The 20131-nt window shown below is 33.2% G+C and overlaps 8 protein-coding genes across 9 annotated transcripts; 3 read left to right on the top strand and 5 right to left on the bottom strand.

Annotated features, from left to right (window-relative positions):
* Window positions 1-231: 231 nt before the first annotated feature.
* On the top strand, window positions 232-4103 carry LOC144469385 (fanconi-associated nuclease 1). Of its 2 annotated transcripts, XM_078179591.1 has the most exons (8): window positions 241-591; window positions 670-2042; window positions 2125-2256; window positions 2315-2761; window positions 2867-3284; window positions 3515-3637; window positions 3712-3823; window positions 3950-4103. In XM_078179591.1, exons 1-8 carry the CDS (start codon window positions 481-483, stop codon window positions 3970-3972), a joined length of 2739 nt encoding a protein of 912 aa, XP_078035717.1. In that variant the 5' UTR covers window positions 241-480; the 3' UTR covers window positions 3973-4103. The 2 variants fall into 2 exon arrangements, with proteins under 2 accessions (XP_078035716.1, XP_078035717.1); XM_078179590.1 differs by lacking the exon at window positions 3950-4103 and having other exon boundaries at window positions 232-591; window positions 3712-3882.
* Window positions 3768-5170, bottom strand: LOC144469389 (NAD-dependent protein deacylase sirtuin-5, mitochondrial). Its single transcript, XM_078179596.1, has 5 exons — window positions 4923-5170; window positions 4598-4812; window positions 4394-4536; window positions 4091-4241; window positions 3768-3908 (listed from the first exon to the last, which is right to left on the bottom strand). Exons 1-5 carry the CDS (start codon window positions 5163-5165, stop codon window positions 3854-3856), a joined length of 807 nt encoding a protein of 268 aa, XP_078035722.1. The 5' UTR covers window positions 5166-5170; the 3' UTR covers window positions 3768-3853.
* A 222-nt stretch (window positions 5171-5392) lies between these two features.
* Window positions 5393-6921, top strand: LOC144469388 (methionine aminopeptidase 1D, mitochondrial). The gene is made up of 6 exons (XM_078179595.1): window positions 5393-5534; window positions 5592-5831; window positions 5916-6107; window positions 6165-6315; window positions 6404-6514; window positions 6574-6921. The coding sequence occupies exons 1-6, from the start codon at window positions 5499-5501 to the stop codon at window positions 6762-6764; spliced, it is 921 nt and encodes a 306-aa protein (XP_078035721.1). The 5' UTR covers window positions 5393-5498; the 3' UTR covers window positions 6765-6921.
* On the bottom strand, window positions 6826-8211 carry Prosbeta7 (proteasome subunit beta type-4). The gene is made up of 5 exons (XM_078179598.1): window positions 8027-8211; window positions 7547-7753; window positions 7327-7473; window positions 7060-7258; window positions 6826-6989 (listed from the first exon to the last, which is right to left on the bottom strand). The coding sequence occupies exons 1-5, from the start codon at window positions 8155-8157 to the stop codon at window positions 6900-6902; spliced, it is 774 nt and encodes a 257-aa protein (XP_078035724.1). The 5' UTR covers window positions 8158-8211; the 3' UTR covers window positions 6826-6899.
* Window positions 8212-8650: 439 nt separating this feature from the next.
* Window positions 8651-9650, bottom strand: LOC144469211 (U-scoloptoxin(01)-Er1a-like). Its single transcript, XM_078179225.1, has 3 exons — window positions 9414-9650; window positions 8879-9066; window positions 8651-8785 (listed from the first exon to the last, which is right to left on the bottom strand). Exons 1-3 carry the CDS (start codon window positions 9439-9441, stop codon window positions 8651-8653), a joined length of 351 nt encoding a protein of 116 aa, XP_078035351.1. The 5' UTR covers window positions 9442-9650.
* Window positions 9651-11234: 1584 nt separating this feature from the next.
* On the bottom strand, window positions 11235-14834 carry LOC144468949 (putative chitinase 2). Its single transcript, XM_078178775.1, has 8 exons — window positions 14499-14834; window positions 13230-13427; window positions 12970-13138; window positions 12798-12900; window positions 12451-12657; window positions 12178-12375; window positions 11979-12107; window positions 11235-11895 (listed from the first exon to the last, which is right to left on the bottom strand). Exons 1-8 carry the CDS (start codon window positions 14560-14562, stop codon window positions 11626-11628), a joined length of 1338 nt encoding a protein of 445 aa, XP_078034901.1. The 5' UTR covers window positions 14563-14834; the 3' UTR covers window positions 11235-11625.
* Window positions 14835-14954: 120 nt separating this feature from the next.
* On the top strand, window positions 14955-16378 carry LOC144468951 (protein KTI12 homolog). The gene is made up of 5 exons (XM_078178777.1): window positions 14955-15233; window positions 15311-15572; window positions 15639-15777; window positions 15864-15926; window positions 16065-16378. Exons 1-5 carry the CDS (start codon window positions 15071-15073, stop codon window positions 16260-16262), a joined length of 825 nt encoding a protein of 274 aa, XP_078034903.1. The 5' UTR covers window positions 14955-15070; the 3' UTR covers window positions 16263-16378.
* LOC144468950 (carnosine N-methyltransferase) lies at window positions 16232-19677 on the bottom strand. The gene is made up of 7 exons (XM_078178776.1): window positions 19481-19677; window positions 18791-18998; window positions 18344-18501; window positions 18092-18232; window positions 17855-18017; window positions 17560-17793; window positions 16232-17475 (listed from the first exon to the last, which is right to left on the bottom strand). The coding sequence occupies exons 1-7, from the start codon at window positions 19585-19587 to the stop codon at window positions 17305-17307; spliced, it is 1182 nt and encodes a 393-aa protein (XP_078034902.1). The 5' UTR covers window positions 19588-19677; the 3' UTR covers window positions 16232-17304.
* Between the last annotated feature and the right edge of the window lie 454 nt (window positions 19678-20131).

Below are 20131 nucleotides of genomic sequence, written 5' to 3'. Positions count from 1 at the left end.
GGTACTTATTTTTTGATACAGTGTACTAAATCACTTTACAGCGCCTCCCATGGTAAGATCGAGAACCTCCAAAATTAATGTACATTTCTATGAGTTAAAGGTGATTCGGACGTTCAAAATTCACTCGTAAGCGATTAAATTTCTCAGCATCGCTTTACGAATTTTTTCCAGGAGGATATGAGTAAGAGAATTACTCATCACAAGTGAGATTAGATCATTGATAATTCATTGAAATCATCCAATCTCATTTGTGAGGCCTCCTCTCCGCCATTCGGCCTTAAATGGAAATTCCATGAGCAATCAACTTTCTGTGAACTATATTAATATGATAAGCAACAGCGAGTTTCCGTAATCAATGAATTCTCACAGTAATATTATTACTGTGAGAAATTGTGAGAGGTGAACCGAGTTTAGTTTGAGTGCTCCAGTAAGAAAAGAGAATATTACGTGTGTTGTAATGTTTTGCTATATATAGAAAAAATGGATAATCAGAAGCGTATCGACGAGTATTTTAAATCAACAAGTAGTAGTCGAAAAATGAACAATATTAAAAAGAATTCTGAATTATGTGTTACTCCCCGTACCCCAAATGTAAGTTGTACTATTCCTCTATTTTCTCTCTTTCATTCTCTTATCTTTATAAGTAAATTATGTATTTTTTTTTTGTAGAAAAGAAAACAGAAAAGGCAACAGCTTACAAATCATGGAATTAAACATCCCAAATCCAGTCAGTTAAGTTCAGATGTTGACAAAGATGTGGAAATAATATTTGAAGGAAATAATACTTTTTGTTATGAAAAAGATGGTATAGACAATTATACTTCATTGTTGGAAAGTGACATCAGCTGTGATCCAACATCATTCTGTACAATTATATATGACAGTGTTGATATATCATGCCAAGAAGAGATAGCATTTAAAAAACACAGTAATGATATATCAGCAGTAAATAATTTGAAACAAGAAATTATTAGAAATGATAGTCATTTAAGTGCAGTAGATACAGAATTAGGATATGATAATAGAGTTTTTGAGAATACACCAATCAAAGCGAAGGTGACATGTGATAAAAATGTATTAATGACTAACTCTAATAGTTCACCTTCTAAGTTTAAAAAATCAACGTATTCTCCAAAAAAATCATCTAATAAATCACCGAACAAGCATGTATCACAAAGATCATTTGATGACTTTGTAAATATTGATGTAGCAAGAACTGTTATCGAACATATGAATTTAGCCAAGCAAGGTGCTATTCCACCAAATAATTTTAACATGGAGGAAATATATTCTAATGATACATATAATTATCCTTATGGTCAGATAAATACTAAGGCTTCAGTAAAATATGAACTAAACAATGTGACTTTGCCTACAGATCTTAATGCAAAAATTCTAATTGGATCTATTCTCACAGTTTTTTTCTTAAAACCCTATAATTGCAGTTACTTTGAAGAAAATGAATTAGATTTTATATATTCCATTCTTACTCTTCCTGAGATAGCCCAAATGTTATTGGCCCGCATGATCAAACGGATGAGGGGGTGGCACCGTAAAGATTCCATAAATTATCCAGATATATCTTCCAATTTGAAGGACGTCTTTGACCTTCTTGAATCACGACTTATTTGTACATATGACTTAAAAAAAGAAAATTTAGCTGTTGTACTTGACCTATTACAAGTAAAAGAACTTCATCAACTTTGTCGAAACATGAAAATAGATTCCAAGGGGAAAAAAGAAATTATTGTTAACAAGCTGATTAAATTATCACAAAAAGAAGCTTTGTTTCCTGGAATGAAAAAACCAGGCAACGCTGTGTACGATTGTATTTTTAAAATATTGGATTGTGTACGTATAACAAACAGAACATGGAATATTATTGATACAATAATGACGTTGCTATTACCAACTGAAGATCCTAAAATGAGCATGTCAGAAATATTCTTCAAGCTAAGTGATATTTATTTAGGAAAAACAGCATTTCCCAGTACACCTAAAAATCATTTTCCACTATTTTCGTCTAGATCACATTTAATAACGTATGTTATCCATATTTTTTTTCGTTTAATTTTCTATAAATTTTAATAATACCAACATGCTTATATAAAATTTTGTTTATAGTTATGTTGAAGTTAAGTCTACATTGTCTGCAATGTTGAACTTAATTGAAAAGGGAGATTGGGAAAAGGTGCAAGAGTATGGCAACACAGCAATGGAGACATTACCAAACGTGCTAAAAGCTGAATCGTTAAGGTATTAAAATGTATGATATATTTATTTTTAGTATTGTGATCATAAATTTTTTTTACAGATTAGAAAATTCTATACTTCCTATGCATGTTAGAAAATTTCTGCCAGGATATGTGTGGTTGAAAATACTTTCAAAAAGTATAGATGCATTTAGAAGAAAGAAAGACAGGACAAAAGTCGTAGATATCTTAAATTTCTTGATAAAACAAAACTACCATATGAATTCGTATAAGGGAAAATGGTATTGCGACTTAGCTGTTGCTAAAATGCACCATGACAAAGATTTAAATTCTAGTGCATTAGTAACAATTGAAGCATTGGATTGTGAACATTTATCGCAAGTAGATAAAGTAGATCTCATACTGAGAGCAGAAAAGATTTTAAATAGAAAGACGGGTGTAAAATTAGAAATGGAAACGAATATTAACAGGGTATTAAATACTCATTACCATGAAAAGTGTACTTTTATTCCTGCATCTAATATTATTTCAGCCGTTGCAATGCCAAAGTAAGTCCATTTGCATAAATATAATGCAGAGTATTGCATGAAACGGTATACAATATATACAATTTTTCAGAAACAAATTTTTTCTAATGAAAGTTATTATTTTAGAGCTCCTCAAGGTGGTAAAAGTACTTGGCTTATAAAAAGTAATGATGAGGATGATAATTATGGAACAGTAGAAACGGTTGCTTTGTACCATTATATGGAACAGAACTTTCCCAAAGGATTGCACTGTGAAGGGAATTTACCAATTCTTCTTTTCACCACTTTATTCTGGGAGGAATTGTACAAAAATCACATTCCTGGAGCATTCACGACTCCTTACGAAATTGCTCCTATTGATTTATACACCAAACATTTCTATGAAAATAGAAAACATGACATTGATAAAAAGCTGCACTTCCTCGAAGCTTTTAATGCAGATCCAGCATCCTTCAGTAGCTGGATGGAGCAAAGGTTTGAAACTTATAAACAATATCAGTCTTTAATGCCAAGAAATTTGCTGAAGCACAGCATTTATATGAAAGTACGTACTTTTTTATATTATAAAGACTTTGTTATTATTAGGTATATCGAATAGATTTAATATCTTACGTTTTATGAATTTATTCAATCATTTGTATCACGTATCTGGAATTGTTTGTGTAAGGTTGTATTCAGCCATACTGCAGTAGAAATTATAAATCTGTTCTATGCCTCGTTTGCGATTTTACTCTTCTAAATTTTGCGTGAACAAAAGATGATTTTTGTTTTTAGGAAATTGTGTATTGTTTAGGAGTTCAAGGTGTTGCAAGAATCTGTAAACGAATGGCAGAAAATTTTAAACTTTGGTCAGCTGGATTTCCTGATTTAATTGTATGGAATTATGATACGAGACAGGTGAATATTTACATTATAGGTATATAATTGCAAGGTTGTTTACCCAAATTTAACACATGATTTATTTACCATAGCACAAAATTGTAGAGGTGAAAGGTCCCAGAGATATTCTTTCAACAAAGCAATTACTGTGGTTGGAATATTTGAATGAAAGTGGACTTAATACCGAAGTATGCCGAGTAGAGGGTAAGAAAATGTTGCATGTTGATTACAAATTTAAGATTCTAGAGCTTCCGTCACTGTAACTGTGCAGGGACCCTCAAAATGATAGCTGTAATGTAACATACAAATATAGTTATTCTTTTGTTGCAGATAAAAAATGTAGAAACATTTGAGGACTGTGAACAGATAGTTGCATGCTGCTTTATATTTACTTTGAAGAGATGCATCTCGGACGTGACTGTATTTATATTTTTAGCATAGAGTATTTTAATATATTTTTCTGTAACTTACGCAAAGTTCCTCGTGGCGGGAGTTATCTCCAAATTAAATTCAGCAACTGGTACACCGCGTTTTGCTGCTTGTGGTGCAAACATCGCTGCAGGATATACAATTGAAGATGTGCCAATAACTAAGCAAGCATCACAGTTTTCCACTGCGTCATCTAACATTTAAGATGAAAGAAAAATATTTTAACACATTATTTGTAAACTAAAACTATACAAATGTTTAATGTTGTACATTATGTATATTGTTATATAATACAAATTTCTATTTATTTGTATACTTATTTATATATTTGATAACAATACTTACAAGTCTGCTCAAGTATATGTTCATCTAAACTCTCACCAAACCATACAATATGAGGTCTCAATAGACCTTTACAATTTCCTTTTTGGCATCGAGGTAAGTCATCTTTTGGAATATCAGAAATCATAATGTTGGGATCCGGAGATCTAAATACATTTACCTGCATAATGTATAATCTAGGTAATTGCCTAAGAAACTATACTTTACCCTTTTCCTTCCAATGCTGGGCATATAGGGATATTGGTATTTACGGCGACATCGTGACAAACCGTACAACGCGTTTTATAAAGTGAACCATGAAGTTCTATTATGTCTTTAGCACCAGCCCTTTGATGGAGTTCATCTATGTTCTGTGTTACGATAGTAACATTTCTACCTTCTTTCGCGGCACTATTTTGAAAATTTGCTATTGCTTCATGAGCCTAAAAACATAACAGTGCATATTACGTATTACCGAACTAAACATCTTGAAATTCCTATTTTTATACTTCAAACCAACGCTTTCTTTATTATAGTTGTATTATTTAATTACTTTATTAGGTTTTGCTTCACTAGCTACTCTTCTGCGATATTCGTAGAATTCCCAAACTAATGATGGGTTTGTCGCAAATGCTTCTGGTGTTGCGAGATTTTGCGCTTGGTATTTCCGCCAAAAACCACCAGCACCCCTAAATGTCGGAATACCAGATTCTGCCGAAACTCCACTGCCAGTTAATATTAACACGTTCTTTGCGTTTTGTAACACTTCTCGAAACGATTTCATGATTGCATTCATACTTCACATCTACAAAACACACGACTCGTACAATCAGCTGATTTCAACGCAGTAAACGCGATTGTGACGTCAGTCCGTTTCTAAATTTCAAAAGTGGACAACTCTACATGTCCCAGTTACATCACACTTCAACAAATATTTGTTTTATGAAAATTAGAACAACAAATCATTGTATGAAGAAGAAATCGTTTTTCAAATTATCAAATCTCAAAACGAGTGTCTGCCTATGTGTTTAATTACCAGTATCTTATAATTTTTGGTTATCTGTTTCAATAATGTGCTCTGTGATTTATGCTGATTAATTAAATGAAGATACACCTTGCTTCTTAAAAAATGATCACTAGAAAGTTTTTTAAGTGGTTATCAAATGTAAGTTTATTGTTAGGGAAATGATTTTGTTTACCGACCAATCTATCAACTTTTCAGACACCAACACCCAAACGTGTGAATAATTCTTTTGGGAATTATGAAATCGTTGAACCATGGACAGTCACCGAAATTAGAACAGTACCAAGCTATATACCTAAACCATCTTACATTAACTCAGGTATACCAAGAGAAAGTCCAAAGAATCCAGAAATCAAGGATAAAAATCAAATTAATTGTATGAGAGACAGTTGTTATCTTGCCAGAAAAATATTGAATGAAATTAAACAATATGTGAAGGTATATAATGCATATGTAATGTAAGATTGTAAAAGCAAATAAGGTTTAATCGACTACTTTTTTAATTAATGGATCTGATCTCAGCCTGGTGTTACAACAGACAAGTTAGATGAAATAGTGCATGAAATGACCATAAGTAATGGATCTTATCCTAGTCCACTTAATTATTGGAAATTTCCAAAATCAATATGTACAAGCATCAACAATGTAGCATGCCATGGTATACCAGATACTAGACCCTTGCAAAATGGAGATATTTTAAATGTTGATGTAACAGTGAGTAGAAATATAAATCTAATATAAAAATATTTATAAGAATTAGGGTAATTGTAGGTATTTTTGAATGGGTATCATGGAGATTGTTCTCGAATGTTTGAAGTGGGAGAATGTGACAAGGAAGCTAAGCAATTAATAAGCATCACGGAATTATGTTTACAAACAGCCATTAATATTTGTAAACCAAATGAAAATTTTTCTAGCATAGGTAATTATCATAGTTAATATAATTCAAGTGTTTCAGGCGTCATTGAGGTATTCAAAAGGATATTAATTTATACTCGTTTCGTTTTTAGGACATGTTGTTGAAGAGATGGCAAACAAGAACGGATATAGTGTAGTACCAGCATTTGCAGGCCATGGTATTGGTACTTATTTTCATGGACCACCTGATATCTTTCACTTTGGTATGTTAAAAACGTTTAATTATTTTCTTTTAAGTAATTGTATATTTTTCAATTATTAGCGAATGATTATCCTGGGAAAATGTCACCAGGAATGACATTTACTATTGAACCACTTCTAAGTCAAGGTACCAAGGAAATTATAATTTTAGAAGATGGTTGGACAGCAATAACGGCCGATAATTCGCGTACTGCCCAATCTGAACACACTATCTTAATTACTGATACTGGCTGCGACGTATTAACACGTTAGTTGCATAAGGTTTTGTTTACACATATATATTTCAATGTATGTACAAAATTATTATTGTCAGTTTAATCAATCATGTCAACAAGTTTATTTTAAGTGAATGTTTTTTTATTAAGAAAAAATGTATAATATTCATGATTACATAATAGCTGGTTCCCAATAGCTGTCTAATGATATTGGCCCTTGTATTTCAATACCTCCGTCCTTTGTGATTATGCCAAGTTGGTACTAAGAATGAATATATTGAATTAGTTTTGTTTCTCTAGTCTACAACAATGTACTATAATATGTAACTTACTTTTGGGAAAGACCGTGCGTCTCTGTAAAAAAGAACCTGCATCACTTTGTACATCAATTCCATTGCTTGTTCTTTAGTCATTTCTTTGTTTTCTTCATAAGCCTTCCTTAGGATCGGCGTTGCCATGTATGCACCATATCCGGTTGCAATTACTGGATCACTGTAAGCTGTACCAAGTTTGTCCACAGTGCCCAAAAATCTATAGAAAGAATTTAAATAACTGTAATATTTACATTTCTGAAATGAAAAGAGAAATGAAATACCTACAGTTTATCGCCTTCTATGCCCCCAATAACAAAGTTATTCCATAGAGGATCAAAACTGGATCTTCGATAATACATTATACGAGTTAGCCAACAGTGTAAAGCTTTTGGTTTCAATAATAATCCATCGTCTAAACATTCTTCCTCAAGTCTGCAAAACATGTTTACAATAATAATTTATCTTAGAATACTCTTGATGGATAGTTGCTACTATTGATACATACATTTTCTTTTCAATATTGCTCTTAAGGAATTGATAATCAGCATAGTCGCCTCCTGCACCAAGAATTATGTTATTGTTGACTTTCATGATACGATCAAGGCTCCTGTATCTAGCCATGGATCCATATGATCCAAGAATATCCGCTGCTATTAAAACACCATCTTTAAATTGAATTCCAACTACAGATGTGCCAGTTGTCATTGGAGCTCTGCAGAAAGATTAAAATCAACACATTATAAGTAGAAGTAGAATTCATTGGTTTTATTCGATTGAGGTTAGAGTTACATCGAACGATTAAACATACGATTATTATATAAAAAATATCTAATAATTTGGACTCAACCAGTAAAAAACAGATATGCGTACCCACCGAAGTCATATTTATTTGAAAATCGCTAATGCTACATTTTTATAAAGAATGACATGCAATTTTTTTTAGAGAGAACATCTCTCGCAGATGAATATATAATTGAGATTTTACTGTGATCTTTGAAATACTCCAACATTAGATTGGGAGGAACCTCCAGGAAAATGGTGAAATGCCCCTGGTACCGGTCCATTCTGCCACAACGGTGCAGATGTATGCCAATCGCCTTTATTAAACAGCGCCATGTTTCTTGATGTTTCTTGAGTTTGAAACGGTTTGAAATGTCATTCAGTTGAAACGCGAGTGCCTCGATATATCGAGTTCCCTCATTAATATCGATCTTTCGATTCTCGGATGAATATTTCGATAACTCGATGATTGAACATAGAAATATTCAAATATGAATTATGTACTTACAAGTTGAATTCAAATATATTTATATGTTGTTCAACTTTAAACTGTTGACTTTATCGAATTTTCTTAGATGTCGAATTGCTGAACTTTTCTAGGTGACAAGATACTTGAAGAAATAAATGGAACAGTTTCTTGTGAATAAGTGGATATCAGTGATACTGTACTACAGTACTCTTATAAATGATGTATCATTAACCAATCGCGCATGTCTAATAGACGATTTCAATACTATGTTTATTAGAAACTAATACTTAATAGCTAAAATGAACACTTTGAGCCGTAATTCTTCATTTTTCTTTATTATCTGAATACTGTTCATGCGATTTATAGATCGCCGTACGGATTGCCGCATCTAACATTGTAAAATTGATCGCAGACTTGAAATTGTTGATTAAAGAGAGTTCCGTTCACGCATAAATGGCTGGAGATCAAGTTTCCATCCTGGCATAGATGGTACGTCTGGTAAATAAATTATATTTGCTTATTCCTAGTATTTTTTATGGTTACATAATTACATTATTGCGTTGGATCGAAATTTTAGGTCATTCTTACCTGACACTGTGAGCCGAGATCTGCCCACAACTGGTTTTCCAAACCGTAACAAGAAAATCCGGTACGAGGTACCCTATGGTAGGTCGGATAAAGTGGTGGATTATGAGGTAAGTGTAAATTATGATAAGGATCGTACGGTGTGCCATCCTCGTTGTAATAATGGCCAGCGAAGACTACCGCTGACAGAACTAAACAATTAGAATGAAGTCCACAAAAAAGTGATCAAAAGAAACGATGTGAAGTTCGAATAAAATAATATTTTCACTTAATTTTATTTCGATAAAGTCAATATATATAATAAATTTTATAGATTTTTGTTACATAGCTTACAAAATCTTGAACAAATAATTAAAAATAGTATTTTCCTCACTTACATATAATATTTGTTAACCCTAAAAGTATTGAAAAGTATTAAAATCCAATATCCAGTTTTAGATTATAAACTTCACAATATTGTAATACATAGATATAATATTTTCAATTCTGGATAAAATTATAATAGATCACTTTCCGTTTCCGAACGACTTATACTTACTTGTAATCAAGGCACATCGAGCGAACATATTTTGTTGTGTTAGAATATTTTATATCGATTTTGCAATACTTTTGTTTTTACAGTATCTACGGACGTTAAATATTCATACAAGTATTTTTCCAGTTAAAGTTCACTGCATTGTAATTTAATCACGTTTTTTTCTTCAATTCGACTAATACCGATGTTGGTTTAAAGTTACTTTAGTATTTCGCGATCGTCTCGGAATGGCAGACGCGATCGCAGAATTATTCCTTTCGGTCTGACCGTTGGTCGAGGACTGATCACACAGTAAACGACTGCCTGAGAAGTAAGTTCAGATTCGTGTGATAATTTCACTGGCTCGCTGGATGACCGGCATTGAAAGGTGAAGGAATCCTGCGATCGAGTTTCGGCGCCCCGTTAAATCATTGATCGGTTTACGATCAATTTCTGGGTGTCTGTCCCTGCTTTCTACACTGGATTCGGTAATTCTTTGTAACTGCACCCCTGTCTCGAAGCATTTCTTAATCATTAATCGTCGAAAATTCATTTAGGAGACTTCATTTAATTATTCCGGACACATTGTTGTCTTATAATAGAATTCAGTACTTGCAACATGTTATTAAATACTACGAAAGATAAGCAGAAAGTTATAAACGATTGGTCCTGATGTTTATTATAAAATAATGAGTTCAATTTCGATTTTTCCTTTGTCCGTAAAATTCTCGATTCTGTTGAAACATAAATAATAGCGTGAACATGTAAGAAGTCCGATGTGACAAATGTTCTGTAGTTCCGTAATAAAAAGATCGTTTGACGAAAATCGAGCCTAATTCTGCAGGCAAACGGGAATTTTACGTAACCTGTGAGCGTAACTCGATCCTGATGATCGATCTTCGTACGTGTATGGAACCCCGAAATTACTGACCTACATTTTTTTCATAACAAACATTCACTTCCAAACTGGAGCAACGTGCTACTGCTTCGACACCGCCTACCTTGTAGCGCAAGATTTGTGTCTCCGATATTTCGTGTTCCCGAGATTCGTCCAGGATACTTAGACGAAACATAGAAAACGAGGACAATGATCTCTTAACAGCTATAATCATAGATATTTATAAGAACGTGCGAACGTTGGATCATTTTCCAGAAAACGAGATCAAACAGCAATCTCTTCATTTGCTTCATTATAAGAAATACTAATCAACGAGACTGAAAATCGAGTAATAATTCATGAAAATTGTGTCGATTACAGAGTATTACTTCGTAATAGAATCGAAAAGTTCGAATACAACAAATTTTGCTAGCCTCGGAGTGAGATATTCTCGACGGTAATAATTGATAATGCACGAGCGTCGTTTTTGCTTCTCAGACGGGATTGGTAACACGATCACGGTTTTGTTACGGTAATATGCAAATCGGATCGAATAATTTAAGGATCAAATATCTACAGGCAGTGTTCTCTGGATCTCTGCCAATATTGCACAATAGTTTGGCGCCAGCCTCCCACGTTCTGGCTTATCTCGTTTCGCTCCTTTTTCATACCTGAGAAAAAGTATTTACGCCAAAAGTCACTGATCGCCTTGAACGTACGGCCGAATTGACAGTTCAGTTCCAATTACCATGCTCTCGACTCCGATCGAATTCTTTTGCCGTTCGCAAGAAAGACAAACAAAAGAGAAAAAGTCAATACGGCGGTACAAAATTCCGTCTACGTTGGTTTGCACGATTGCGCAACGACTAGGACGACGTCTAACATTTTAAAATTCCTTTAACATTCGGTGTCCTTTGATTTTGAATATGAAACGCAACGGGTAGAGAAAGACAATGAGGGAACACGTTTATTTAAGCAAGTTTCTATTCGTTTACACGCTTAGTTGTACACTTTATTACAATGTTTTGCATAATTTTAGAACAATTCGCAGTTTATAAACAGTTTGTTTGCTATACTAGTCTTATGTAATAATTTTTATCGTATCTGTAATAGTGTAAAAGATAGTGGTCCATATAAGTTGAAGGTCCTTCTTGAATTGTCATCATTTATCCCGATATAAAGTAGACATACTCTAAACTTCAGCAGAGCTAACATTGTGACGGGATTGATTTTGCTTTAACGATGACATTTTCTGGAAGAAATGCGCGCCGTACCACAGGTAGTTTGAAAAAGGAACTTTTTTTGAATCGGCAGAGATCACGTTTGTGTCAAAGTTTTTGACATTGTATGACGAGCAAGTTACCAGAAGTACCGTGCCAGTAGCACGAATAAAACTAAATTAACATTTAAAAAGCATCTATCGCACGATGATGCGCTGTTGTTCGTTTTGTTCGTGTTGTTTGTGTTGCTCGTGTTTGCTAGAGCCATATGAATAGCTTGCATTAAGGGGAAAGTAGGTTCCATGTGGTCCAAGTTTTCATTCCATTTCTGACACTTGCCTTGGAAATCATCGGTGTCGATGCTCCAGACCATCACACCCCCGAGGTTCATTTTCATTGCAAATTCGCTCTGTAAATTATAATACAACGACGCTTGTCAATAAGTTCATATATTTTTCAACATGTGTATACGGATTCACCGGTATTACCAACCTTCTTCTTTATACTAGTAGGATTATCGTATACGACAGTGTGATTCCCTTTAACAGCGTACGGTGTACTGCTACTTATGTCCCAGCCAACGTTCCAATCGTTTAGATTGTTCATTATTTCTTCGCAGATCTGTAAAAGAATGATTGATAAGAATGGAGATAAGATCTGATGAAATACGTGTTGAACTATTTTTACATACTTCATTGTATCCCATGTATCCGTCCTGCCTAGTGTAGGGTCCCGGAAACCCTACGTTCATGCACGGTTTGTTCATAGGGCTCTCGGTAGGAGAGCTGGGCATGGAAGTCAATATGAATGTCCTCCCATACATGGGCATTCCTAATATCAATTTGCTTGGTTGTGCGCCCTTTTCTAACAAGTGTTTGATCGTACTTTCCTGAAAAAAATAAGGTTCTCAAACACGTTGCAACAGTCTCTTTTAAATTTTAGAAGTATCTATCTAATTCCTTACCACGTCGATGTTGTTTTTGCTTGTCAATGGCGCGTTTGGAAGCACTACCCCATCCCATACACCATGGTAATCGTACGCCATCACGTAAATGTGATCGAGATACTTTGACAATTCTGTAATATCATATCCCGCATCTATCAGTATTTTATTAGAATTTATCGCTGCTGTTAGAATATACCCCGGCCCTCTGAACGCTTCTTTGAGTTCCTATTAGAAAAGAATTCTTTGTTATTCTCTCTCTCTCTCTCTCTCTCTCTCTCTCTCTCTCTCTCTCATTGTATTAATTAACACTTATATAATTATATTGTATAAATAATATTGTAATCTTATTATATAAGCAATTATACCTTCACAAGAAGTACAAAGTTTTCTTTGTCCTCTGGTATACCTCCGCGGGCAGGATCGGCAGGAAACTCCCAATCCAGATCGAATCCATTGAAGTCGTATTGTCTGTAAAAAGAACATATTTTTTAGAAGGAAGATAGTCGCCAACAACTACTCATACGTTCAATTAAGTACTTGAGACATTGAACGACGCTGGAAATGAATTTCTGTCTTCGAGTAGGGGATGAAGCAAGATCGGAATAGTTTTTGCCGCCCTCATTCCAACCCCCGATTGCAAGGGAAACAGCTTTCAGATTGGGATATTGTTTACGAATCGCGGTTATCCTTCTATAGTCACCGGTTCCTAAAAAATTGGCAAATTTTTTTTTTAATTCGACGTACGAATTAAATAATTCGTGGAATTCTTCCAAAAATTCCTTTATGATTCAAGTTACCATTCTCGATGTCCTTGAACGGATCCAGACTTCGGATGCTCCAATCAGTGGTATCTATTCCGGCGAACGCGTATATAATATGCGTGCAGAGTTCTCCTTTGAGATTGTTTATTCCGAATTTGCCAGGATTTGGTCTATACCAAGCCCAAGAAACGACGTAACAGGCGACCACTTTATCGTGTCGCGGTTTTGTTAGACCTTATGAAAACAGATAACAAGTATTATTACACATCCATTACATTTATTTCCGCAAATAATTTCCTTGTACTGAATTCGTATATTGTAATTTATTAAATAAACAGTTTGAATTACTAATTATTTTTTAAACACGTTTCGAAGATTTATTTATGGTTCTTGAAATGACCCGGCGTCTGCGTTCTGCGAGTCTAGACACTCGGTCTTTTGAAGGTACAACAACCTTCTAGATTGATAAATGAGTTGTTAAACAAATAAGAAGCGGAGTTTTCAATGGAATGATGTTCAACGAAGGTCACATCGAAATGTCAGATTTCCATTACATAAGACACTGTAGAAAATGTCAAATACATTCCTGACTCTCGTCTGGTTTACGTTTAATCCGTTGACGTTTGTCGGCACCGGTAGTCGCTGATTCGACTATGAAAATTGTGAAAGTACATCTCCTACTTCACACTTGTTTGTGAAAACTTTCAAAAATTCGAGCCTTTTAAATTTTTGAAGAGAAAATTATTCGATACATATGCTATATACTTTAGAAAAATCGGTCCCGTCTTATTTAAATAATCAATTCAATTTATTTATAACAACTTTCGTAGATATAATGCGGTATAATCCACGTAACATTATGAGCTGACATTTTAAAGAGGAATAGGATGGCCGGCAAAAAGATGTTAAAAGTCACGTTTGTAACTATGTAAAAAAAATTGAAATCGACTGATCTAATTTTTAAAAAGTTATTACGATTTGAAAAGTTTAGGCTCACTTTTACTCTAACGGGTGAACTTGTTAAAAATTTATCTTTTCTCTACAAGGAGCAGAGAAGTTGGGGTTTTGAATGGCTATATGTACATCTGAAAGGGACTTGTGACCAATCAAAGCGAAATTTGAAGGGAGTGTAACGGGGAGAGAGAGAATCCAAAATTTAAAATCTTCTCGAATTTAATAGTTTCCAAAATATTAATGAAAAACTAATACTATAAATCGAAAGCTATATAATACAACAAACAAATATTTTTTTATGTGAAAGGAACTCACAGTTTTAAATAGAAAGATAGGCAGAGAAGCACTCACCTGAAGTATCATGGATCGTGAACAAGAAGAGCACGAGCAGATATAGAATACTGTATACCTTCATTGTTGAGGGCAACTTAGCGAATGCTGGGTTGTTGGCCTATGGTAGTCAACTTTCACTCGACTTCCAGACGTGGTACGTCACCTCTTGGTTATCCAGACAAGGATAGTACTAAATGGCATTGTGTATATTCACCTAACTCAAATAATTCTTACCACAATTTACTATCTGCCATAGTTGTCCAGCGGCAAGAATCATTTTATATAAGTTGCACACAAGTATACATTGTTCAAAATATTATCTATGACACAGTCATTGTTTATCAGATTAAAATTCTGTTTGTCCGTTTAGACAATCAGGAATTTTTTAATAAGTTATCAAGATAACTAAATCATACCAGTTCGAATTAGCGCGCACCGTTTTCAATATCAACGCAACTATACTATGAACTGTGCGACAATGTATACATATACGTTTGTAATGTATAATCCAAGATGACAGCATCTATGGTTTCGATGGTATAGGTTAGGGATCCTGTATTGTAATACGATTTTAAAATATTTTTTATGCAATGCCTCTTATCATCGTAACTGGAATACCTTGCAGTGGTAAAACCACACGAACGACCGAGTTGAAAGAGTATTTTGAAAATAAAGTGAATAAACGAGTGGAGATTATAAACGAAATTGATGTTGTCACAAAGGCAGGCTACGATAAAAATACTTTTTACGCTGGTCAGAATTCGTTTATTGAATTAGTTTTGGAGAGTTATCTGTAAGAATTTTTGTTGATTTTACGTACTGTATTACAGATTCAAAGAAAGAGAAAAGCGTAAGAAGCGATATAAAGTCTGCAGTCCAACGACTGTTAAACATTAATGATGTGTTAATAATGGATGGCAGTAATTATATCAAAGGATATCGCTACGAAATATACTGCATGACAAAGTTGTATAAGAATCCTCAATGTACAATTCATTGTGATTTACCAATTGAACATGCTTGGTTGTGGAATGAAAGACGACCAGAGTGTGAACAATACAGCAGAGAAATTTTTGATGCCCTTGTAATGAGGTAAATAATTATATGATGCAAAGAAAAGTTTTTAGCATAATAAAATATATATTACACGTTATGTAGGTATGAAACCCCAAATAGTAAGAATCGTTGGGATTCTCCATTATTTTCAGTGTCAGTAGAGGATGAATTAAAATTTGATGAAATTTATAAATCCTTGTATGAAGTGAAAGCACCAAAACCAAATTTAAGTACTCAATGTGTTAGTATCAATGAAAATTATTATATTCAATTATATATATCAATATTTCTTTCATATTTATTACAATATGTGCATCAACATTTCAGCAACCACTATCATCTACAAATTATTTATATGAATTGGACTCAGTTACTCAAGAAGTGGTCAATGTAAGTTGTTTAAAGATTTTTATTTGCTAAATAACCATAATAAATTGTTTAGAATGACACTACAAGGTATTAGAAATCATAAGTGTATACTTATGATAAATTAATTTACATGTTTTTTTTTGTTTTCAATATAAAAAGGCAATATTATCAGCCAAACAGTTGGGTATTGAAAATGATTTTAAAATACCAGGACACAATTTAACTGTACAAAGTCCATGTACAGCAGCTCAGCTTATGAGGTTACGAAGACAATTTCTAACTTATAGTAAAATGCAACAAATTGAGGTCAATCAAATTGTAACATTGTTTGTACAATACCTAAATAAAAGTCTGTAAAGAGGAAAACATATCGATATCGTCCACTATCTATTTTTGTACCATAAGTGCTTTGAAAGTATTATAATATTTTTAAAAAGGTAATTACACATTAATCAAATTTTTCATTGTATATTGTTTTTAATAAAAAATTATATTAATTACATTGTTAGGCCTAACTTATTTTATTATTATTTTTGGCCTGCATGTATTCTGCATCGCAAAGTAAATTTTTGCTTTGCAACATGAATTTGCTTTTTATAATAACATAACATTGGTCTAAATTATCGTGAATTGGATATTAAAATTTGTGCGATTTTCTTTTCATCTTGGAAAAATATATAATCGAAAAGAAAGCAAAAGAAAGTATCGATTACAAAACAAAAAACACTGAAATTTTGAAATTGCATCTTCTTTAACAGTACTAACATTCGTCAATTTAAGACAAAACTGGATAAGGCAACACTGGCTTCTGTAAAAATTTGTAACTAACATGTATTTTCGATAAGATGCATCTGTTAATCATTAATAAATGAAAATCCTCTATAAAGCAAATGGAAGAGAGCATCTCGAATGGGGAACATTGCATATTATATATACATGCAACCAAATCTAGTTTGCTTTATTTCATATTATCACGATATTTGATAAATAATGGAAACAATAAACGTTTAATGATTATGCTAAATCACAAATATTGAACTCAAAAGAAAAATCGCAAAACTGTTATCAAATATTCATCTATATCTTGGACTCAAATCGACTTGTGTCGACATTTAGGAAAATAATTCTACTACTTTCTTATTTAATTCTTAACAATGAAGCGAATATATTCAGCAGTGAGTTGTAATGAAATAAAATTTTCTGATAAAAAAATATCAATTTAATCTTTAACTGCTTTTAAAAAGATTATTTCTTTTTTTTTCAAACCCCAAACTGCCTAATATCGATTTATATTTATAAAGTATAACAGCTTTGCTTTTGTAGTATAGAAACTATTACATAATGCATTTACAGTTAGATCAATTTTTCTTACGAGTGGAACACATTGGGTCGTCAATAATTAGTTCTCCTGTTCCTGCATTCCGTTACTTTCAGAACCATTTCGATGACTCATGTCATTGTCTATGCGTCTTTTAGGTTTTCGACAAACAAAATACACGCTATTATATTCGCATTGTAACATACTGTTAATATTCTGTGCGTAACGCGTTCTCATGCGTGTCTCTTCCTTCTGAAAATGCAGTAAATAATCACAATAAGTTAATGTCACAATATGTGAGAGTGTAGTGTATTATGTCATTAAAAATTTAATTACTTCTAACTGAAAACCAAATCCCTGAATCACATCGCGAACAACATCGTAGCTTGGTTCTATTGAGTCTTCCATTGGCATATCACTGAAATGGTACAATAATGGTCCTAGATTGATCCATATACCTCCCGGTTTTAGAATCTTGTAAATTGTTTCAATAAATTGTACAACATTATTTGCACAATCTATAAAGAAACATGTTGCAACACAGTCCCAATGATTGTCTTCTGTGTAAACCTGCAAGATGAGTAATCATTTAAACATGTTTTCTAAAGCTTTGCTGAACCATGAAATCTACCTCTAAAAAGTCTCCTGCTGCCATAGAGAACTGCGCGTTTTCTGGTAGATCGCTGGGGTTTACGTCGGGAAAAAATACAGCTTGGGTTTGATGCTCTGGTTTTAAATTGTTCATGTATTGATGGACCCACGGATGTACTTGATACGAATTTACACCCCTACATCTGTAAGAATTTTAAAAATAGGTGTAATTTAATATGTTAACTAATTAAATGGATTCATTCCCATTGATACTTACTTGTTTAACACAAAATGTGATGCAAAGAGCATGAAAAGGGAAAACTCATTTCCTTGGCAAATATATCCTCGTCTTGCAATTTCATATGCAAGTCTTCCTAATCCTGCTCCAGGTACTAAAATTTGCACTTCAGATGGCGTACTAGAAATTTACCTATCATTTCATACTTTTCTTAACTGTTTTAATGTAATGTGGTAAATACTCCCGGTAAAGATTCTTTAGTGTATTCATAAGAATTGGAAGGATTCATACCAGTATTCTAAAGGAAATTGATTTAGTATTTCATCTATAATAGGTTGATAACACGCGTTGCGTTCTGCAGTCCCTTCGACGCTCCAATCGCGAACCAGTTGTTTAATTGTTGCTTGCACCTTTTCTTGATCAGCCATTACTGGACGAGGATTTAGTGTCTGCAATCAGACCTACCTATATTTTGTACAATAGAATACATTTTTATAAAAAAAGAAGCTTGTTAAAATCACAAGAAAAAAGCTAAGGATTAATAAGAAATTTAATATTTTTTAAAAATAATGTTAAAGGTTATAGTTCATGAGACATAGGAAAAAAATTATTGATGCATTTCTAGCATTAATACATTGTCTATATAGAATTAATAAAATCAATTGATCGCAATATGTTTAGAACATATATTGAACAATAGAATATATGCATGCCACACGCCAGGTAAACTTTTCTTACACTGTCAGTCTGTGCACTAGCTGGGCTCACATTTTCAAAAATATGGGCAACATCTTTTATGATCATTTTAATGATTTCATCATTATTTTCAATACATCTTTTAACTTCTTGCAGATGTTCTTTGTATTTTGACAAGAGTTTCTGGTGATGAGGTGGAAGTGTCAGCAAATATGATTCTGTCTTTTTTACCCTTGACAATGAATGAGTTCTGAAAAAAAGATTATAAGAATGAGTTATTATTTATCATAACATTATGCTTAACATGTTATAATGTTATGCAACTGTTAGCTGAATACAAATAATAATTTAAAGTGATAATAGTTTATACATTACACGTAATTGTAAGACCTTATTGGATAGACCTATGGTAGTCTCCTATTATACAAAGGTCACTGAACTTTTGTTGGAAAGCTCAATGACACAATTTGGATAATAGTTTTCTGTAACGATAGCAGGACCATGAAATACAGCCAAATAAAACATTGTGCACCACTGCCTCGACAAAGGTTAAGTAATATCGACGAAAATGTTCGACGGTAAACCTAAAATCGCGGACAACAACGTAGCAAGTTATTGTCGTTACAATGTACAAAGAGGAAGGTAAAAAAAAATAAAGGTAATAAAGATAAGGGCAAATCGTCGAGTCGAGGATTAGAGCACTGAAATACTTAAATCTCGTCGACTACTCACTTGTAATATTTAAAAGCCGAGACAATTCGTTGAAAATGCTTCCTTTCCTCTTCGTCCTCGTAAGTGTCGTGCATTTTTCTCGGATACGGATTTGACATTGTTTCCATTTTTCTATTCGAACGCGGAGGTCTATATTTCAATGAGTTTTTTAGCACGACGTTCGGTGGCGGCTTTCTTGGTGCACGCGTTACGACGGGTTCTCATTAACGCGATGGTTTATCTCCTTAAGGCTGAACCGTAAAAAAATTTTTCTAATCAACAATTTATTAAGATACAAATGTAATTCATAATATTATTTAATTAATTGGAATCGTACGCTAGATTTCGATGAGATGACAAAAGTATAATGAGTGAAATCACGCTTGAAATCTACCTAGAATTTCATTAATTACAAAATCGTACACTATTATTTAAATTACATCAGATAGTGCAATTTCAGTGCAAAAAAGTACAATAACGTTCATGTCAGATAGTATTGAAATATTAGAAAAATATAAAATGAGTATATACATAATTAATAGATTATGTATGCAATGTTCGTACATGTATATTTCTTCTCGGTTTTATATACGCTTGAACACTATCCTATATTCATAAATCGATTTTGATATATACTTACGTTTTTGAGATCGATGAAATTGCTATTTATTT

The sequence above is a fragment of the Augochlora pura genome, chromosome 4 (genome assembly GCF_028453695.1).
Source record: "Augochlora pura isolate Apur16 chromosome 4, APUR_v2.2.1, whole genome shotgun sequence".
Taxonomy (NCBI): domain Eukaryota; kingdom Metazoa; phylum Arthropoda; class Insecta; order Hymenoptera; family Halictidae; genus Augochlora; species Augochlora pura.
This window is presented reverse-complemented; position numbering and strand designations above follow the sequence as displayed.

Coding starts and splice junctions, on each gene's coding strand:
- LOC144469385 (XM_078179590.1), top strand. CDS start 481: ATGGATAATCAGAAGCGTATCGACGAGTATTTTAAATCAACAAGTAGT. Junction 592..669: donor TTACTCCCCGTACCCCAAAT/GTAAGTTGTACT, acceptor TTTTTTTTGTAG/AAAAGAAAACAGAAAAGGCA. Junction 3,285..3,514: donor AGCACAGCATTTATATGAAA/GTACGTACTTTT, acceptor TTTTGTTTTTAG/GAAATTGTGTATTGTTTAGG.
- LOC144469389 (XM_078179596.1), bottom strand. CDS start 5,165: ATGAATGCAATCATGAAATCGTTTCGAGAAGTGTTACAAAACGCAAAG. Junction 4,537..4,597: donor CCAGCATTGGAAGGAAAAGG/GTAAAGTATAGT, acceptor AAATGTATTTAG/ATCTCCGGATCCCAACATTA. Junction 3,909..4,090: donor CCCGCCACGAGGAACTTTGC/GTAAGTTACAGA, acceptor GTTACATTACAG/CTATCATTTTGAGGGTCCCT.
- LOC144469388 (XM_078179595.1), top strand. CDS start 5,499: ATGATCACTAGAAAGTTTTTTAAGTGGTTATCAAAT. Junction 5,535..5,591: donor TTTTTAAGTGGTTATCAAAT/GTAAGTTTATTG, acceptor TCAACTTTTCAG/ACACCAACACCCAAACGTGT. Junction 5,832..5,915: donor AAATTAAACAATATGTGAAG/GTATATAATGCA, acceptor ATCTGATCTCAG/CCTGGTGTTACAACAGACAA.
- Prosbeta7 (XM_078179598.1), bottom strand. CDS start 8,157: ATGGCGCTGTTTAATAAAGGCGATTGGCATACATCTGCACCGTTGTGG. Junction 7,259..7,326: donor GGCATAGAAGGCGATAAACT/GTAGGTATTTCA, acceptor TTCTTTCTATAG/ATTTTTGGGCACTGTGGACA. Junction 6,990..7,059: donor ACGCACGGTCTTTCCCAAAA/GTAAGTTACATA, acceptor ATTCATTCTTAG/TACCAACTTGGCATAATCAC.
- LOC144469211 (XM_078179225.1), bottom strand. CDS start 9,441: ATGTTCGCTCGATGTGCCTTGATTACAA. Junction 9,067..9,413: donor TCGATGTGCCTTGATTACAA/GTAAGTATAAGT, acceptor CTAATTGTTTAG/TTCTGTCAGCGGTAGTCTTC. Junction 8,786..8,878: donor ATCTCGGCTCACAGTGTCAG/GTAAGAATGACC, acceptor TTTATTTACCAG/ACGTACCATCTATGCCAGGA.
- LOC144468949 (XM_078178775.1), bottom strand. CDS start 14,562: ATGAAGGTATACAGTATTCTATATCTGCTCGTGCTCTTCTTGTTCACG. Junction 12,658..12,797: donor ACTTTGTACTTCTTGTGAAG/GTATAATTGCTT, acceptor CTTTTCTAATAG/GAACTCAAAGAAGCGTTCAG. Junction 11,896..11,978: donor CTACTAGTATAAAGAAGAAG/GTTGGTAATACC, acceptor TATAATTTACAG/AGCGAATTTGCAATGAAAAT.
- LOC144468951 (XM_078178777.1), top strand. CDS start 15,071: ATGCCTCTTATCATCGTAACTGGAATACCTTGCAGTGGTAAAACCACA. Junction 15,573..15,638: donor TTTGATGCCCTTGTAATGAG/GTAAATAATTAT, acceptor CACGTTATGTAG/GTATGAAACCCCAAATAGTA. Junction 15,927..16,064: donor TTACTCAAGAAGTGGTCAAT/GTAAGTTGTTTA, acceptor CAATATAAAAAG/GCAATATTATCAGCCAAACA.
- LOC144468950 (XM_078178776.1), bottom strand. CDS start 19,587: ATGGAAACAATGTCAAATCCGTATCCGAGAAAAATGCACGACACTTAC. Junction 18,502..18,790: donor CTAGTGCACAGACTGACAGT/GTAAGAAAAGTT, acceptor GTCTGATTGCAG/ACACTAAATCCTCGTCCAGT. Junction 17,476..17,559: donor GATTTGGTTTTCAGTTAGAA/GTAATTAAATTT, acceptor CTGCATTTTCAG/AAGGAAGAGACACGCATGAG.